The 17,862-nt window shown below is 41.8% G+C and overlaps 1 protein-coding gene and 1 non-coding gene across 2 annotated transcripts; both read left to right on the forward strand.

Annotated features, from left to right (window-relative positions):
- The first annotated feature begins 333 nt into the window (after positions 1-333).
- ano8a (anoctamin 8a) lies at positions 334-17,500 on the forward strand. Its single transcript, XM_037786402.1, has 18 exons — positions 334-715; positions 4,763-4,873; positions 6,051-6,183; positions 7,495-7,633; positions 7,794-7,890; positions 8,054-8,170; positions 8,865-8,992; positions 9,333-9,494; positions 10,441-10,593; positions 10,943-11,069; positions 11,325-11,380; positions 11,485-11,559; positions 12,203-12,700; positions 13,909-14,040; positions 14,157-14,348; positions 14,464-14,595; positions 15,966-16,076; positions 16,543-17,500. Exons 1-18 carry the CDS (start codon positions 493-495, stop codon positions 17,200-17,202), a joined length of 3,246 nt encoding a protein of 1,081 aa, XP_037642330.1. The 5' UTR covers positions 334-492; the 3' UTR covers positions 17,203-17,500.
- On the forward strand, positions 9,965-10,037 carry trnak-cuu. Its single transcript has one exon. It is a non-coding gene; the product is annotated as a tRNA-Lys (tRNA).
- Positions 17,501-17,862: the final 362 nt, after the last annotated feature.

Below are 17,862 nucleotides of genomic sequence, written 5' to 3' on the forward strand. Positions count from 1 at the left end.
TCCCTTAGGATCAATAAAGTTTGTATCTATCTATCTCCCTGTGTTGAACCCTTCTCAACTGCATTATAGATCCATTTTTGTGGCATAGATATATAACCCATTTTTCGTCAAATAGAAAAGATGGTGCATCTAAATAAATGAATGCATTGTGGGACATGTAGTACCCTACTACAGTAAACCACCTGCAGTCCTACATGTGCACGACACAGGCGATTATGTCATTGTTTATAAGGTGCACGGTGTTCCCCTTAACTCTGTCGTCACCACCCAGTCATGACTGGTGCGCGTGTACAATATGCCATGTTCCTCCTCCTCCTCCTCCTCCTCCTCTTCCTCCATCTATCAGATACACTATAGGGTTCCCCCTCTACATGCACATGCAACATGCAATAAAAACCTCCGTGCAGTGCGGTTTTCCACCAGCTCCCTTCACTTTACTGCCACCACCTGCTGTATATATCGTTGTGCACCAGCAGCAGCAGCAGCAGCAGCATGCAGGCGGCCACCGGAGCAGCTGATCCTGTAAACGCTGCTGCTTCTGTAAACAGTTGCACCGCAGACGTCGACGGCAGCAGCGACGGGGCAGCAGCAGCAGGAGAGAGGAGGATGGAGAGGACGGAGAGGACGGGGACACTGCCGAGCGAGCTGCAGGACAGGACCAGCAACCAGCAGCAGCAGCATTATATGTCCTCCTTATCACCATCCGGGGTGCTCGGTGAGTGCCACACAGAGAAAAACACAGTATGTGTCCTGTATGAGCGTGATCTGAGGAAGATATGGTTTAAAAGATGGGGATAAAAGAGATTACTGTGCATGCATGCTTGGGCAATATGGTGCAGTCACCGAGATGCTTGATGGACTTCACCGAATGACTCACAGGAGACTAAAAGGGGGTCAATACTCTGTGATTGGGTTTTGGTGTCTTGGTGCGTTTTTTTTTTTTTCCTTTTCCCTGCTACATGGTGCGCATTGGGATTGAGACAGGCCCAACAAGAGTCTGGCTTTAGTGGTCCACAGGTGCATGCACGAGGAGGAGGAGGAGGAGGAGGAGGAAGAGGAGGTGCATCATGTCCCGATAGGCTGTGCCATACTATACTTTGACTATAGAGTAAAGATTGTGTTTGCAGGGCTTAGATGACATGTGTCCTTTTTGTGTCTGGTGTTGCAAGACTTGGTGGTGAGTAAGCAAATGACAGGTGGATTGCATTATGAGGATTATAAAGCAGCACTGAAAAAATGTGATGTTTATACCTTTTTAAGGTTTTATCATTTGTAGCCCCCCCCCTATGTCCATGTCTGGGCCCCTTGAAATGTTTTATGACTCCTTACCTTTAAACATGCACTATCACTATCTTTAAACATGCACTATCTGCAACCATCTTGGACTCTAACCATTGGCGCACTTTACACTTACTCTACACTATACATCCTATATACCACTTTATAGACTGCACATATGTACATATTACATTTATTTATTGTACATACTACATTTATTTATTGACTGACTGCACACACTATGTTCACCCATTCACTCTGTATCTTTAATATCTCTATTATTGTTTTTATAATTTTTGTATACCTTTTACCTCTCCTGTGTTTCACTCTGTTTGCTGATGTTGCTGCTTTGACACCTGAATTTCCCTCCGGGGATTAATAAAGGTTCATCTTATCTTATCTTATCTTATGTCCATCCAGCATAATGTGGAGGAGACACTCTGGTCAGAGGTCTGGTCATCTGGATGTGACAATATCACCTTTACAATCTCAGCCTGAGCAGTGTCACTGCAGTTGTTGCTCCTAATGTGGGTCTTGACCTTCAAGCCATTAATTTGGAGAAAATCTCAAAACACATTTATATAGATCAGGACAGGTGATATAGGCTTACCATAAATTATATAAACTGATTAATCGCAAATTAATCACACATTTTTACTGTTCAAAATGTACCTTAAAGGGAGATTTGTCAAGTATTTAATACTCTTATCAACATGGGAGTGGGCAAATGTTCTGCTTTAGGCAAATATATATATATATTATTGGAAATAAATGAACAACACAAAATAATGACAAATATTGTCCAGAAACCCTCACAGGTACTGCATTTAGCATAAAGAAATATGCTCAAATCATAACATGGTAAACTGCAGCCCACCACGCAACAACAGCTGTCAGTGTGTCAGTGTGCTGACTTGACTATGTCTTGCCCAAAAACTGCATGTGATTATCATAAAGTGGGCATGTCTGTAAAGGGGAGACTCGTGGGTACCAATAGAACCCATTTTCATTCACGTATCTTAAGGTCAGAGGTCAAGGGACCCGTTTGAACATGGCCATGCCAGTTACAACCTCCGAAAGCTCGATTGCGTTAACGCGTTATTATTAACTTTGACAGCCCTAATATAAACACAATAATTACACTTTCATGCCCTTTTTTTTTTTTTTTACATCTGTCTCAACAATATCAGTGTGATTACAGGCTCTGCGATAGTGGTTCAGTTGAGCTCTTGAATGTAAATGATGATTTTGCTGATGATCACATCAGCGTGGCCTATAATCACTCCTTTCCCTCAGCGGCAGTTAAAGAGCTGATAATTGAGTAGTTGAAAAACTGTCAGTTAGAGTTTGCGTGCTCTCTGTCTTTATGCCAGTTCATTCCCACGATGCAAGTGAGGTGAACTGGACAGTGCAGCCACCTGCAGCTCTGAATGTAAAAGTCTGTCTGATAGGACTTAATGGGCTGCACCCTATCCAGGCTGCCTGTCTGCTTTTTGTGTGTTTGTGTTCTCACGGTATGACCAGTTAGAGACGGTGGACTTTTGGTTGATTGGTTAGTTGAACTTCTGAGTAGACGTCATCGGTTGTTCATCGTGATGTACCTCTCTGTAGCCTTGATATACTATCGGTGCTTATGTTTAGTATATAAAGTATTTTCTTGTTAATATTTGATGGATTATCTGAAGCAGGTGTGGTATGTCACATGTGTGCAGTATGGGTATTTAAGATGGCGATTCTCTGCACTTATCAGAAGAACCTGGTGCTCGAAACGTTACAGCAATAACATCTGTTTCATTTGTTTGTTCAGTTCATAGACATTTATCGAAAATTGTGATATGAGCTAAATTAGGTTGGCAACACATTCATAATGTTGATAATTCAAACAAAAATGTGATTTATTATCAATCTCAACTGATTGATGTTGGAAAAAAATATATACGTATATGAAAAAATCAATACGTTTCAATATCTGTATCTTAGCCTGTCTATATCCAAGATCAATATTTATATTGCTATGGTTATTTATGACAAATTACTGTATATGTCAAGCTGTACAGCTGATGTTCACCATGTTGGGCTGCATTTCAGAGGTCATCCTGGGAGAAGTCTGACTTAGAAATAGTTTTGCATCTTTACATATGGAATCGCAATTAATGATGATATTTTAAATAATTCCATGATGCATTTGAAATGTTAGATGATAAGCAATCAATTTATTGCCTAACCCATGTTAGGAAGCTTCAGAGGCCTAGTCTATAGAACTGTTTACACACAAAAAAAAACGAGGAATAAAAAAGATATCCAGTTTAGAGTATCCTGTAGTTCTTCGGCCTCCACTCGCTCTGCTGCAGATGGACATTAAATCATCTCATCATACATAGTAACGTAGCTCTGAATGGATAAAGTGCTGCAGCCTGGCGGAGAGATTTGCACGTCAGATATATCTTCATGTCTTGTGGCCTTAATGAGGAATGATGTCAGCGACACTTTGAAGTATTCAGAAACAGACAGCAAGTGTAAGACAAAGGAAAAATAAAAGCATTTGGTGTCAGTGACTTGGCTCGGATTGCATCATTATGTCACACACACAGTTTACTCAGCAGAATTGCTCAGTGATTTATACATCTCATTTATATTTTCTAAAAACATCTCCTGCATGATAACACAGGGCCGTTATCCTGTTGCATTGTTGTCGGACATGTATTATAGGTACAGTACATCAAGTGTTTAGCATGTTGGTGTGAAACATCATACTGTAACAGAGAGATGACAGCAGCCTCTCAATAAAAGGGATGAGACGTGCTAAAAGTAAGGTGGTGTGATAATGCAGTTGCGCCGCAGAATGTGAAATCCTGATCACAGACACGTACCGAGAGAGCGTCACAAGGAGATTCAGTGAACAATGAAGAGATCGGTCAATCATTCGGTCTGTTGTGCGTGCGTGAGACGGAGAGTGTGACTTGAAAGTGCGATTTTGTGTGCGAGAACCAAACGTGTGAAAGGAGAAGGAACAGTGGAAATGATGACTTCAGAGCATGCATTGTATTGTGGGATAGCACTGCTGCTTTGCCTGCATTTAATGGATTTAGAGATGGACTTGAAAAGCCAGTTTGTTCATTGCTATTTACACACCACCCAGTTTACAGATCATTTGTTTGTTAACGGTGTTTGCTTAAAGTCATGCCACCAATGCAGCAGTAAACCTTCATGCTTGCACAACAATTTACCTTTTATCTTATCCCTTAAAGTCTCTATGACACAGCAAAAAATAGGAGAATATGGTGAAGAAATGTGCTGAGTGGCAGAGCGATACTAATGTCTAACCTGTCATCTGTGACCTTGATCGGCCTGATGAAAAATATCACCATCTGTCTGTCCCCCTTTCTCTCTCTTACACACTCTGTCCAAAGCTCTTCATCTTTTATTCTCTGTAATCAATTTAAACTGACTTTATTAACCTCTGCTGCTCCTCTTTTCCTTTCAGATAAACTGTTTGGGAAGCATCTTCTGCAGGCCAGACACTACATTATGTCCCGTAAGTCCTGGCTGAAGATGGTGCCCACCGAAAACTGTGACATCCTGATGACATTCCCAGGTGCGGTAAAGCTCCAGCCTGTCCTCCCTGTTCGTCACTGCAGAGAGAACAGGGCATCATCCTCATTAAGTGTGTTTGGTGGTCAGCCAGCCACTCAGATGCGTGACTAGGACTTAAAATGATCTCCGGGGACAATTAGATCTCATCCATTAACTGTACCCGTTTTTATGGACCAGCCCTCTCTGCAGTGTCTTTTAATGAAGCTGCTGTCGTGGGCATAGAAATGTGAATTTGAGGCATTCATCAAACTAACTTTGCAGATAAACTTCACAATGTACAAAACACATCCTGTATATCATGTTGCATGCTACCCCGGAGTATTAGGGCCACATTGAGGAAAAAAAATAACTCTGAGATTTCGAGAATAAAGTCATAGGTTTACGAGAAAAGAGTTGTAGTATTATGAGAATAAAGTCATGATATTATGAAGTAGTAATTTTACGTGTTATTTTAGAGGGAAAATGGAGCAGAGTGCCGCCTGCGTGAAAATGAGGAATGTGGAGCATCTTGTGAAGTTATACTGTAGTATAGGTTTCACAAATAACAAAATATTTCATCTTTTGGCACATCAGCACCACATTATCATAAGTATCAGGGCCTTGAAAAGATTGTGCAAGAAACTGCGTTTATTTAGAAGAAATAACCACATGGACCTGATGGGGAAACTGCCTCTTTTGTGTAAGAGGAAATTACTTTTTTTCTTGTAAAGTTATGACATTATTCTCGTAATATTACAACTTTTTTTTCTTGAAATAGTATGACTTTATTCTCATTAAATTACGACTTTATTCTCGAAATATTATGACTTTATTCTAGAAATCATGTTTTTTCCCCCTCAATGTGGCCCTAATACTCCGTCGTTGGCTGAAACTGCTGGATTCAGATTGGAATCAGTCTTGGTTATAGCCCATCTTCTCAACCTATAGAAAACATGTTTGTGATATATGTAGACAGGGATGTAATTGGACTGACCTTTCACTATGACCCATCCCACTGCTTCTACGCCCTTCTGTCAGGGAGGCTGGGTTTGGTTCAGCCTCTTAATGCAGCAGCAAACTTCCTTCCTTTGGCAAATATGCCCGCACACACCTGAGGAATTAAACTGAGTGAAACAAGGAAACCATGATGCTCATATTCACTGTCAAACTTAAAATACAACAAAATGTTCTCCCTACAGATACAATAGATGACCACACTATGCTGTGGCTCCTGAATCAGATTCGTCTTGGAATCCCACAAGTCAGCATTCAGGTTCGGCAGCACAAACACACCCAGGCACACGCCTTCTTCATCACGACAACGTTTGAGAAGTAAGACTCCCAAGCTCACACTCTTGACTCTGTGTGTGTGTGCGTGTGTGTGCGTGTGTGTGCGTGTGTGTGTGTGTGTGGGCACTTGTGCTTCTGTCTTTTTTTCAACTGTTTTGAGTAAGGGCATTTTGGCATTTGCAATTTAAATGTAATTCCTGTTGCTTATTGGCAACATTTTACTCAGTTATTTAACTGCATATAAACGGGGAATACATGGGTTGCAGGAAAATTGCTTAAATGAACAAAGTCAGACTGGTTGTAAACAAACCCCCAATTTTGCCATTTCCTCCAAACCACCTGTTATGTTAAATTAAATTATGTTACTATTATATCTAAATGTATTACCCAAACTTACAGAGTTTATTGTTTACCCTTATTGCCATAATACATAGAGGTGGGAACCACCAGAGGCCCCATGATACGATATTATCACGATACTTAATTCACGATTACGATTTACGATCTTATTGGGTTTTAAAACATGTTGCATTATGTTGAATATTGCGATAAGATATATAACAATTTATTACCTTTTCTCAACTGCAAATTATGCAGTTTGTCAACATGTGTTTTATCGAATAAGATACAGTTTTCCCTCTTTTCATCTCAGAGTTTTCATTCACATTTCTTGAGGTCAGAGGTCAAGGGACCCCTTTGAAAATGGCCCAAATTTAGCGTAACTTTGGAGCGCTATTTAACCTCTTCCCAATAAGCCGGTATGACCGGGTTGATACCAATGGATTCCTTAGGTTTTCAAGATTCATATGATACTAGTATCTTCACTCTAGCTTTAAAACTCAACGCGTTACGCGTTAATAGTTTATATAATAAAAGATAGATACTTGACGTCTGTGTATCGATACAATATTGCCATGCAAAATATCGCTATATTATACTTTATTGATTTTTTCCCCCCACTCCTAGTAAACAAACATAAGCATGTACTATATGTGTGTTTGTGTTGGATGTCTCTTATGTTGAGCCTGTTGAAAAGTCTGGCAAGTTAAAGGAATAGCTGCTAATTCACGTGCTTGAGAGTGGTATCAATCGTTTCGTCGAACTCTCGGAAATAAAGCGAAGTGCATCTCCCAGAATGTCAAACTATTCCTTTAAGCACGCTTCAGAAAATCCAGACTTTAGAAACCACACAGAGAGCTATCACCCAGTTACAGTTGGTTGTGTGTTTAGCCTTGATGCACTTAATCTATCAAACATCTGTAGTCAAGACGCTACACAGTGTTAGTGCTCCATCAGGTTTAATCCTGCTGCTCATTTACCCCTCTCTCTCTTGCTCTCTCTCCTCACGCTCAGCTTACTGCGAGGAGCGGAGCAGATGGGCATGCACAAGGCTGTCAAGCCGCAGTTCGGCGGCGGGATGCGGCGCTTTTCCTGCGAGGAAGACAACATCTATGAGAACATAGACAGCGAGCTCTGCTTTTTTACCTCACAGGTTAGAGGTCAATACTGTGGGCCATGGTTCTTGTTAATGATATACATATTGTTGCTTTGGGTGTGTTATTAAAGATTATTTTTCTGTCTTTTGCTGTTATATTTCAGGAATTTAAAATCTCTAAATATTGTCTTTTCTTTCTCTCCATAACGGTTTCCAGGAGCGTCAGGGCATTATAAAGTATTGGCTGGACAATCTGCGAGCCAAACAGGGGGAGGTGCTCCACAACATTCACTTCCTGGAGGGGCAGCCAATCAGTATGCTGTCATTTGTTATGATTGAACTTTTTAATACTGTTCTTTTACTCTTCCGTATCTAAATAACACTTTAACACATACTAATAATAACACATACTTTGTGCAGTGGATTTTATTAGTCAAACATGTCTAAATGTCACGTTTCCCGATGTGTCGTCTTTAGTTCCAGAGTTGCAGGCTCGGGGGGTGATCCATCAAATGTTTCCTCTCCACGAGCAGAGGATCCTCAACCAGCTGATGACGTCTTGGGTCCAGGCTGTGTGTGAAAGGCAGCCTCTGGGTGGGAAATATCAACCTTTTATTTACTGTATAACAGAGAAAGTATAACAGCAGGCCCGACTGTTAATACCAAGTCACATTTGTTAATACTGTCACATTTTATGAGCTTTTTATTAAAGGTACAGTGTGTAGGATTTGGATGCAGATTGCATCCAACTGAGTAGCCTACAGCTCACTCCTCCCTTTCCAAGACTGCAGTAACGTTGAGCCGTCGAGTGCCAAACCGCGGTAACGCCGTTCACCTCGCTCAGAGGCCATCCTTACCATAATAACACTACATTACGGCGGCTGACGGTACCACGGTTTTGCACTCTGCGGCTCACGTATCCGCAGTTTCACAAGTGTTTCGGAGAACTACGGTGGCCTTCAGGTAACGTAAAAACGTGAAAGGCACTCTCTAGAGCCAGTGTTTGGTTTGTCCGTTCTGGGCTACTGTAGAAACATGTCGGAGCAACATGGCGGACTCCCACTCCCTATGTAGATATGAAGGGCTCATTCTAAGCTAACGAAAACACAACGATTCTTAGTTTCAGGTGATTATACACTAATGAAAACATAGTTATGAATATTATATTCCATTTCTGCTAATAGATCCCCCAAAATGTTACACACTGTTCCTTTTAATATAATTGTTTGAGACACAATGATTCTTCTTCTCAGAGTCTCAATATGACCTGTTTTCCTCTGCTTTCTAGATGATATCTGTGACTACTTTGGGGTGAAGATCGGCATGTATTTTGCCTGGCTGGGTTTCTACACCAACTCCATGCTTTACCCCGCTGTCATCGGCTTTCTGCTCTGGATACTCGCCGAGGCCGACCAGGTACTTCAAACCGATTCTATAATAAAATCTGTCTTTTCAAGCACTTGGAATATTACTAAAAATCACCCACAGTATATGTGTACTGATGCTGATTTGTAATCATAGTATATTCTTTTTTATTTTAAGATAGGAATGTTGTGATCTTACTGAGATTTTGACGTCTATTTAGCTGTCTGTCCTCATACATTTTATATTAATTCCTTTGTAAAGATAAGAAGAGAGTTGAAGCAGCACAACAACCTACACACAAAAACAAAGTAAATGGCACTAGCTTTGGCATGATTGTACTCTCAAAGGTTACATAAGTGTCTTTTGATTCTCTCATGCTCGCTGCTCACAGACCAGTCAGGATATCTGCTGTGTGGTTTTCGCCCTCTTCAACGTTGTGTGGGCGACGTTGTTTCTGGAGCGCTGGAAGAGGCGAGAGGCGGAGCTGGCCTACAGGTGGGGCACCCTGGACACCCCCGCAGAGTCCTTGGAGGAGCCCAGGCCGCAGTTCAGGGTGAGGAGGGTTGTTACTGAAGCTTGAGCAGGTAGCTGCTGCTGTTTTGTTGTGGTGAACAAAATGTTTTGTTCACTTCCTGCTGTAGTCAGATTTACTCCCAAACATTCAGAGTCACTTGTTAAAAGAGCTGAAGACTTCTCACAAAGTGTCATGCATCAGTAAATTCTCTTATTTCTATGCACCAAATCCACTATCCTCAGGTAAAGTTGCAACGTATGTCAGTCTTGTTTATCAGCGAGCACTTGCGCAACTCTGCAGGGCCTAGCACGGCACACAATACCAGGAAATGTGATGTTTTTACAAGAGGAGTGTGTTTTCACACCCAGCATGTTCTCGGAGTAGAGGGAGGGCAGGCAGCCTCTCTCCCGCCCTCAACCCACCTCCTGTTGTGTGGAATGAATAGAGAACTCGGGGAGGGGATGTCAGTGACTCCTTTAAAAAGATATGTGGGAAATGCTTCAAAAGAGGCCCGGCTAGCTCAGTCGGTAGAGCATGAGACTCTTAATCTCAGGGTCGTGGGTTCGAGCCCCACGTTGGGCTCTTAATACTTTTGGTTTGGCACCTCTGGCAACAGCAGCATGGTAATTCAAAATAACATGACATAATGATATGAATAGAGGATGTGGAAGGTGTATGTACACTCTGAATTCATGTCAGCTCCTGTAGAAAGTTGTGGAAATAGACTAACTTTGATCGAGGTAACACACCAGACAACCTCAAAATTTGTTGTTTCATTTGTAATGTTTAATCTTTTCCACGATAACCTGGCACGCAACAGCAAAAACATAAGAAATGCAACCACGCAAGCAAGCAGTTATTATGGAGCACATTTTTCACAAACATTTCCGATCCATTTTCCAGTGAAGATGATCGCAATCGTGCAACAAAAAAAGTGTCTGATGCTCTCCCTGCTTTCCTGTTCTCGCTTTATTCCACTCTGCAGGGAGTGAAGCGTTGCAGTCCCATAACGGGCTGTGAGGAGTTCTACTACCCGCCCTGGAAGAGAGCTCTGTTCAGATGGCTGGTCAGCCTGCCCATCTGCCTCCTCTGTCTCTGCTTTGTCTTCCTCGCTATGCTCCTCTGCCTGGAACTGCAGGTTTGAACTGATAACACAGCGACCAATGACATTGACATAATTGTATTTCTTGTGAGGAGTTTGAAGACCCACCTTTACTGGAAACATAAATGATAACACAACAGTTAAACAGCAAGACAGAAATAGTAGAATAACACTTTATTATATGCCAGAAAAACATCAGATTCATAACTACAGTTTACTCTGAAAATGTGTGAATCATATCATTTTTTTACAAACAGGTTAAACAAAGCATGTTCAAAAACACCTCTTGCCAGTTCATATTCATTTAATCTCCTTTTAAATATAGCTGTGGGAGTAGATATGAATGACTAAGACTCATTAAATATGTATCATGCTTCTAATGTAGGAGGTGGTGATGGAGATTCAGGAGCTACCTGGTATCACAAGATTCATTCCTAAGATACTTCTGGCCGTCACTGTGACCATATGTGATGAGGTGTATAAGAAGATCGCCTACTGGCTTAATGACATGGGTAAGAGACACAAATCAACAGTGAAATATTATCTCTGCGATATATAATAAAGGATACTACTAATTAAAGTGGAACATGTTTGCCCATGATTGTATTTATTGGGTATGAGTATATTTTACCTGAGTACTGATGTATGAAGCTTTTAGCTAAGAGGTCTTTTGCATTCTCTATAATAGATCTATGAGGCAGTTAAAGGCCTTTTTACTGTCATTCAGTTGCACATTAACAAACGCTTCTGTTTATCTCTCCACCCAGAGAACTACAGACTTCAGAGTGCCTACGAGAATAATCTCATCATCAAGATGGTTTTTGTAAGCCGTGCATCCTCCTCCTCAGTGTGTAGCAGAATAGAGACAGTTGATCTAGATTGAGTGGGCGTTTTGACTTCCTGTTGTGTCTTCTGGTTGTTTTACAGTTTGAATTCATCAATTCTTACCTTAGCCTTTTCTACATCGGATTCTACCTCAAGGACATGGAGCGACTTAAGGAGGTAACAACAACAACAACAACAACAGTTGACAGTATCACAATCAATAAGACACAAATATTGGACTTAAAGTCACAATATGTAACTTTAGCTGAACTGTGGCTACTGAGCCCCTTAGTTACAGTTGCCATGTCTGCCGGTAAAGCTTTCCATCTTCACATGGCTCATAAGCAGTTTACAATAACAATGGTGCCAATTTACCACTTGAAATTCTTAGTTATTTTGAAACAATGGGTCCTTGATTTCAGACAGAGGCAGACAAAAGCAGGCTTCTCAATTTTTATGTGCTTGAAGCTATGAAAGCTGTATGCATTGGTTGGAAACGCTGTCCCCGGTGGATTTTAATATTTCCAGCTGACTCGTTTCAAAACCAGAATCTTGTAAAAGGGGTCTTAAATACACACCTGATGCCTACAGATATATGATGATATTGGGCTCAAAGACTGAGGCTAAAGCTGCAACTCTAGGACAAAACATCAGCATCCTCACCAGTTGATGATCCGTGTATCATTACATTTGTACCTTCAGTCAGACTGAATATCTACATCATACGTGCTGCTAAACACTTTTGGAACGCGTGCCGGTGTTTTCTCTTTTGCACGTCTTACATTCAGGACAGTAACAGATGTTGTCCTTCTCCTCACAGATGCTCGCCACTCTACTGATCTTCCGCCAGTTCCTTCAGAACATCAAAGAGGTCCTCCAGCCTTATCTCTACGAGCAAAACAAGCTGGGCGTCTTCACCCCCAAGGTGCTGTGGGAGCTCGTCCAAACCATCATACTCAAGTACGGTCGCCTGGCTCTGGGAAAGGTTCAGGCCTCGATGACAGCCTATTCCTTCCTTGGTTCCAGAGGGATCCCCGCCAATCACGCTGCCAACGGTAACCCAGAGCAGAAGAGGAGAGGGGATCTGAAAGCCGGATTCAGGCTGACAGAAGAAGAGTGGGACCTGAACGACAGCAATCTGAAGCAACGCAAGGTCAGCTTCACCGAGAAGGTCGACTACCAGGACGTCACGGCAGAGGCGCAGCCGGTGGATCGCAGCTACCTTGAGGACAGTCCCACGCTGGTAGAGGAAGGGATGGATCCGTCCTGTATTTTTGACAGCTGTGATGAGGACAGTGATTGTGAATCGCTGGCTCAGGTATGTGCTCTGTTTGTTATTATGATTTAACATCCTATTTTTTTTAGCTTTGTGGTTTTGGCTCTTTTGTCTACTCTACAAGAATCTCCATCTCAACCAGTGGTTTTGTCTGAAAAGTGATTTTTAATGAAGCAGAAATCTCTCATTATGTTTAGATAATACCAACTATTTCCAGTTCAACTTGTCTCATGTAGTTTTACGAATTAAGTTATATCATGTCTATGGGGATTGATGTCATTCATCCAGGTAGTACACTGACTACTGTCTATTCCAAAGCTGCAAATTATAAAGAGTATCTTTGGTATTTTTCAACCAGGATGCTATTTTCCTTCATTTTTGTGTCTAAATGATTAATAGGGACAACAATTTTTGAAATTGGTCCAGTATTGAGGGAGAGCGCTGTAGACGGTTGCTGCTCACGGGCTGCAACATGGTGATATTGGGGCAAGCTGGCACCGCCCACTAAAAGTGCTTGTTTTTGCCACTAACAGGTTCTGATTGTTATTATGTATCTGACGAGTCTCGCTCAAGGAGAAGTGGAGTGGAGAATTGGAGAATAGTGGAATACATCCATGGAGTGCCAGCCGGATTTTCAATGTCATGGCTGAATATTTAGATGATTTCCACAATGTGGACGAGGTCTTTGAATTCAATGGCGGCCAGTATTTATTTGAGCCGGAGTATACGGATATTCAGATTTCACAACGAGACTTCTCCATGAGCGGAACTTGGACACAATAGACAGACCGGATCAAGCGAAAGGTAAGAAAAAGGTTTTATTTCTCTGTAGGGTTCTCTCTATAATGTTGTCAGACACTTATAATAACAGTCAGTCTGTCAGTGGCAAAAACAAGCATTGTTAGTGGACGTAACGTTATATTGACGCTGCTCACTTGCCCTCGCAGCTCATTTTGCTGCTGCTGGTTACAGCATTATCTCACACTACTGGACCAGTTTAAAAAAATTGTCCCTAGACACAAGAACATGAGAAAAAAGGGTCCAGGTTAAAAAAAATACCAAAGTTACCCTTTAAAGAAACAGAACTCTTTCATTATGTTTAGATAGTTTCAACTCTTTCCGATACAGTTCAACTTGTCTCATGTAGTTTCACTGACAAATCAAAATCAAACTATCTATTCCAAAGCTGCAGAATTTAAGATGTCCAAGTATTGTAGACCAAAGATTATGCCACTGTGTCCTCTCCAAAGGAAACTGACTCTCTCTGTCAGAGAAGAAAGATTGGTGAAGAGAACAAGAAGTCCTGGATCGATCCACCAGAAGAAGTCAAAACTGTCTCTCTGACCCAGGCTGAGATTGAGAGCTGTATGCAGACATACGAGGTGAGACTCTTCACATGGGGCAAAGATGTGCAAATTTTCATACAAAATCATCTCCAACCAATGTCACAACAGTGTGCCCGTGAAAATATGTATATGTTTTCATGACCCCCCAACAGGACACGCTTCAGGACTACCAGGAAATGTTCATCCAGTTTGGCTACGTGGTGCTCTTCTCCTCTGCGTTTCCCCTGGCAGCTATGTGTGCTCTTATCAACAACATCATCGAGATCCGCAGCGACGCCCTGAAGCTCTGCACCGGCCTGCAGAGACCCTTCGGACAGAGGGTGGAGAACATCGGGCAATGGCAGGTCAGAGTGTGTTTGTTTCGGGGAAAATGTCAGAAAAGCCCTCCAGGCTGCATTGTACATAATAGGGGGCATCTGATAGCCTGTAAATTCCTCTCTCTCTTTCTCTCAATATCAGACTGCGATGGAGGCCATGGGCTTGATAGCCATTATAGTGAACTGTTACCTGATTGGTCAGTGTGGGCAGCTGCAGCGTCTGTTCCCCTGGCTGAGTCCTGAGATGACCATCATCTCCATCGTCTTACTGGAGGTATGCACTGTAGTACTGTCTGCGGTAAATGCAGGTTTGTCCATGAAGAGTTTCTTCGTTTTAAGAGACCGTAGTTTCATTCCCCAAAATGACACTTTTTTTAATATTACAAAAGAAGTACAAATGTGCATGGCCTGCTATATTTTGTTGTGACTTTGTAAAACCTTCCAAATCATTTTTACTGCAGATTCATTAAAGCTGCAGTCAGTAACTTTGAGCAAATATGATGAAAAGGTATTTTTATAAAACAGTCACTACATCCTGACAGTAGTGCATGAAATGGATAATCGGTGAAAATAAATCATGTTCCTCTGAGACGTCCTAGTGCTGCTAATGGCAATTGCAAGATTTCAACGTGCCCAAAGGAAAACAACCAATCAGAGCCGAGCAGCCTTGGCTTGAGAACTTCGACCAAACGGTCAAACTAGGCAGCGCTGATCAAATATGAATCAATATTCTGTTACTGTAATGCCTATTTCTCACCTCGAGTGTTTACAGAAACATCTTGTAGTGAACTGTTTAGCTGTAAAATGAGAACGTGTGTGACCCAGCAGGTGGGCGGTGCTTGGGTTTGGCTCGACTGTTTTCAACATGGTGGCCGGGTCACAAACTTTTGACCATTTGATCAGAGTTCACGAGCAGTGATTGACAGCTGCTCAGAGACTGCTTGGCTCTGATTGGTTGTTTATGTTCGGGCATGGTGAAACCTTGCCAATGCCATAGGCTACAGGAATGAGTTAACATTTTAGCACTTCTGATTCCCTCATCTGGAAGTCAATACGTTTTTAGTCAGATGCCTGAGATAAGGTCTGTCGTTAACACAAGCTTAAGAGATTTTAACATTGAGTTCTACGACATAAAATCCATTAATAAATACCTCACTCGTGAATTTTGAAGCTTTTACGTGTCTTAAAAAAGGCGGTTGCTAACCAGTGGCTAAATGAGACTACTAAACGTCATCACGCTGAACACTAGTCTGCCTTAGACTTAGTGGTGTTGTAAAGTCATGCAACCGGGGTGTAGTTTGTTTATAGCCTAACGTTAGCTTTTTACTTCTGCCGATTGCATTCACGCTTCAAAAATCATAAAAGGGTTGTTCATTTGTGGACACAGAGGAACCTGATTTTTTTCAGATTACCTGTCTCATGCACTACTGGCAGGATGTAGTGACAGTTTTATAACAAATAACTTTTTATCATATTTACTCAAAAATTATCGACTGCAGCTTTAATGAACACAAAACCTCACAAGAGTTTTTGGTATGTGTATGAGATGTGCTGTTTGATCTGTGAAAAAAAACCCAAACAGAATAAGAAACAGAATGTAACTGTGTGTTGAGCCTGTCCCTTTGTGGTTTCGGTGGTTTACAGCACTTTGCAATCCTCCTAAAGTACATCATCCATGTTGCCATCCCTGATATCCCTGGCTGGGTAGCAGAAGAGATGGCCAAGCTAGAGTACCGACGAAGGGAAGCTTTCAAGGTATAGTTGTGTCATAGCTTGAAAGACCTTCGGCCAACGCAAAGCTTGCTGCTGGCTGCACTTTATATCGTATTTCCATACACGTAAACCCCTTTGTGGCTCTGGGTGTGCATTGTCCAAAAATGTACAATAGGGCAGCTTTTTCTGACTTTCCATAAGAAATAACTGTCTGCTTTTTACTATGTTTGTGTTGTATAACATCAGTGGCACTTGTCTGAGTATTGCCAAGATAGAAAAGCGCATTTAGAGTAAAACGCAGCTTGTTTGTGTGAGCTTTCTGCTGGATAGGATGTCAACTCCTTCAACAGTGAAGATGCAAGCTCTGATGTGAAGCAAGTTGTAATTTCTAGCCCTGCTATCTCACATGAATTTATACTCTATAATATAGTCCTTATCCAGTGTTTGTTTTTCTGCCTGTGACTCTTTCTCCCTCTCTCCTCACATTTTAACACGCCTTCCCATGTAGAAGCACGAGCAGCAGGCCCAGCAGCACTTCCAACAGCAGCTCAGACGCCGGCGTGAGGAGGAGGAGCTCCAGCGTCAGGCCGAGCTGCAGGCCGAGGCCCGGCAGGAGAGCGACCACAGGGCGGACGCTCAGCACCAGCACCACCACGACAAAGCGCCGGGGGGCAAAGGGGGGGATAAGCCCAAGAGACCCAGCTCTCTGCTGGGAAACAACAACGTGATGAAGCTGAAGCAGATCATCCCTCTGCAGGGGAAGTTTTCCTCCGGTAACTCGCGCTCACCAGCCCAGTCCCCAACGGGAGGTGAGGCGAAGCTCCCAGGATTCCTGAAGTTCCTGAAGTCACCTGAGGCGAAAAAAGAGCCAGCAGTGGCAGCTGGAGCGCCGGGCTCAATCGTGACCTCCTCTGCTCTCCCTAGTGGCCAAGAGAGGTCACAGTCCCCCAACAGGACATTCAGTCCTGGCAAGCTGTTCAGTTTTAGCAAATCAGAGGGGACGGTGGTGTGTGTGAACGGGACGCCGCCAGCGTCCCAGCCTGCTAACGCTCAGCCCAACAGGGGCGACTTAAACACAACCGTGGAGGAACTACCCTCCAGTGAGTCCGATAAAGGAGAATCAAGACAATCGACTGATTTAGAGAACTCAAAGAGTTATAATACATGATCAGCCATACCAACGTAATATTATGAATGGAGAGCAATGTACAAAACGTTCAGGCAACATTCAGAGACACAGCTGTACCGTAGGACAACACATAACTAGTCACAAGGACCACATGTAAGGTCACTCTTGATGCAACTTACTTTGCACAAAGTATTATACTGTATCTATTAACACTTAGGTAACACTTTATAACAATCATCATTTATAAATGGTAAATTGATAGTTAATTAAACTTAGTTAATAGTTATTTTACTGTTAAGGAAATGATAATTAATCATGTTTACTAATTATTAGTAATGCTATAATTTATGTTATTTTAACAGTCTATAGTTGCACACATAATAACATTTTATATACTATACATACTAGGGCTGTCAGTCGATTCACATATTTAATTGCATGATTGTTCATGGTTAATCAGGATTAATCGCAAATTAATCACACATTTTTTATCTGTTCAAAATCACTAACCACAATACTCAATATAGTATATGAAATGTTATGTGTGCAACAATAAACTGATAATAGTTTACGAATGTTATCAGAATGTAATTGTCATGGTCTCCTATCAGCTATGATACAATATAGAATTTATAAACTAATTATCTCATATTATACAAACTAATGATAAAATAACATAAATTATAGCATTACTAATAA

Source organism: Sebastes umbrosus, chromosome 12, assembly GCF_015220745.1.
Source record: "Sebastes umbrosus isolate fSebUmb1 chromosome 12, fSebUmb1.pri, whole genome shotgun sequence".
Classification (NCBI taxonomy): domain Eukaryota; kingdom Metazoa; phylum Chordata; class Actinopteri; order Perciformes; family Sebastidae; genus Sebastes; species Sebastes umbrosus.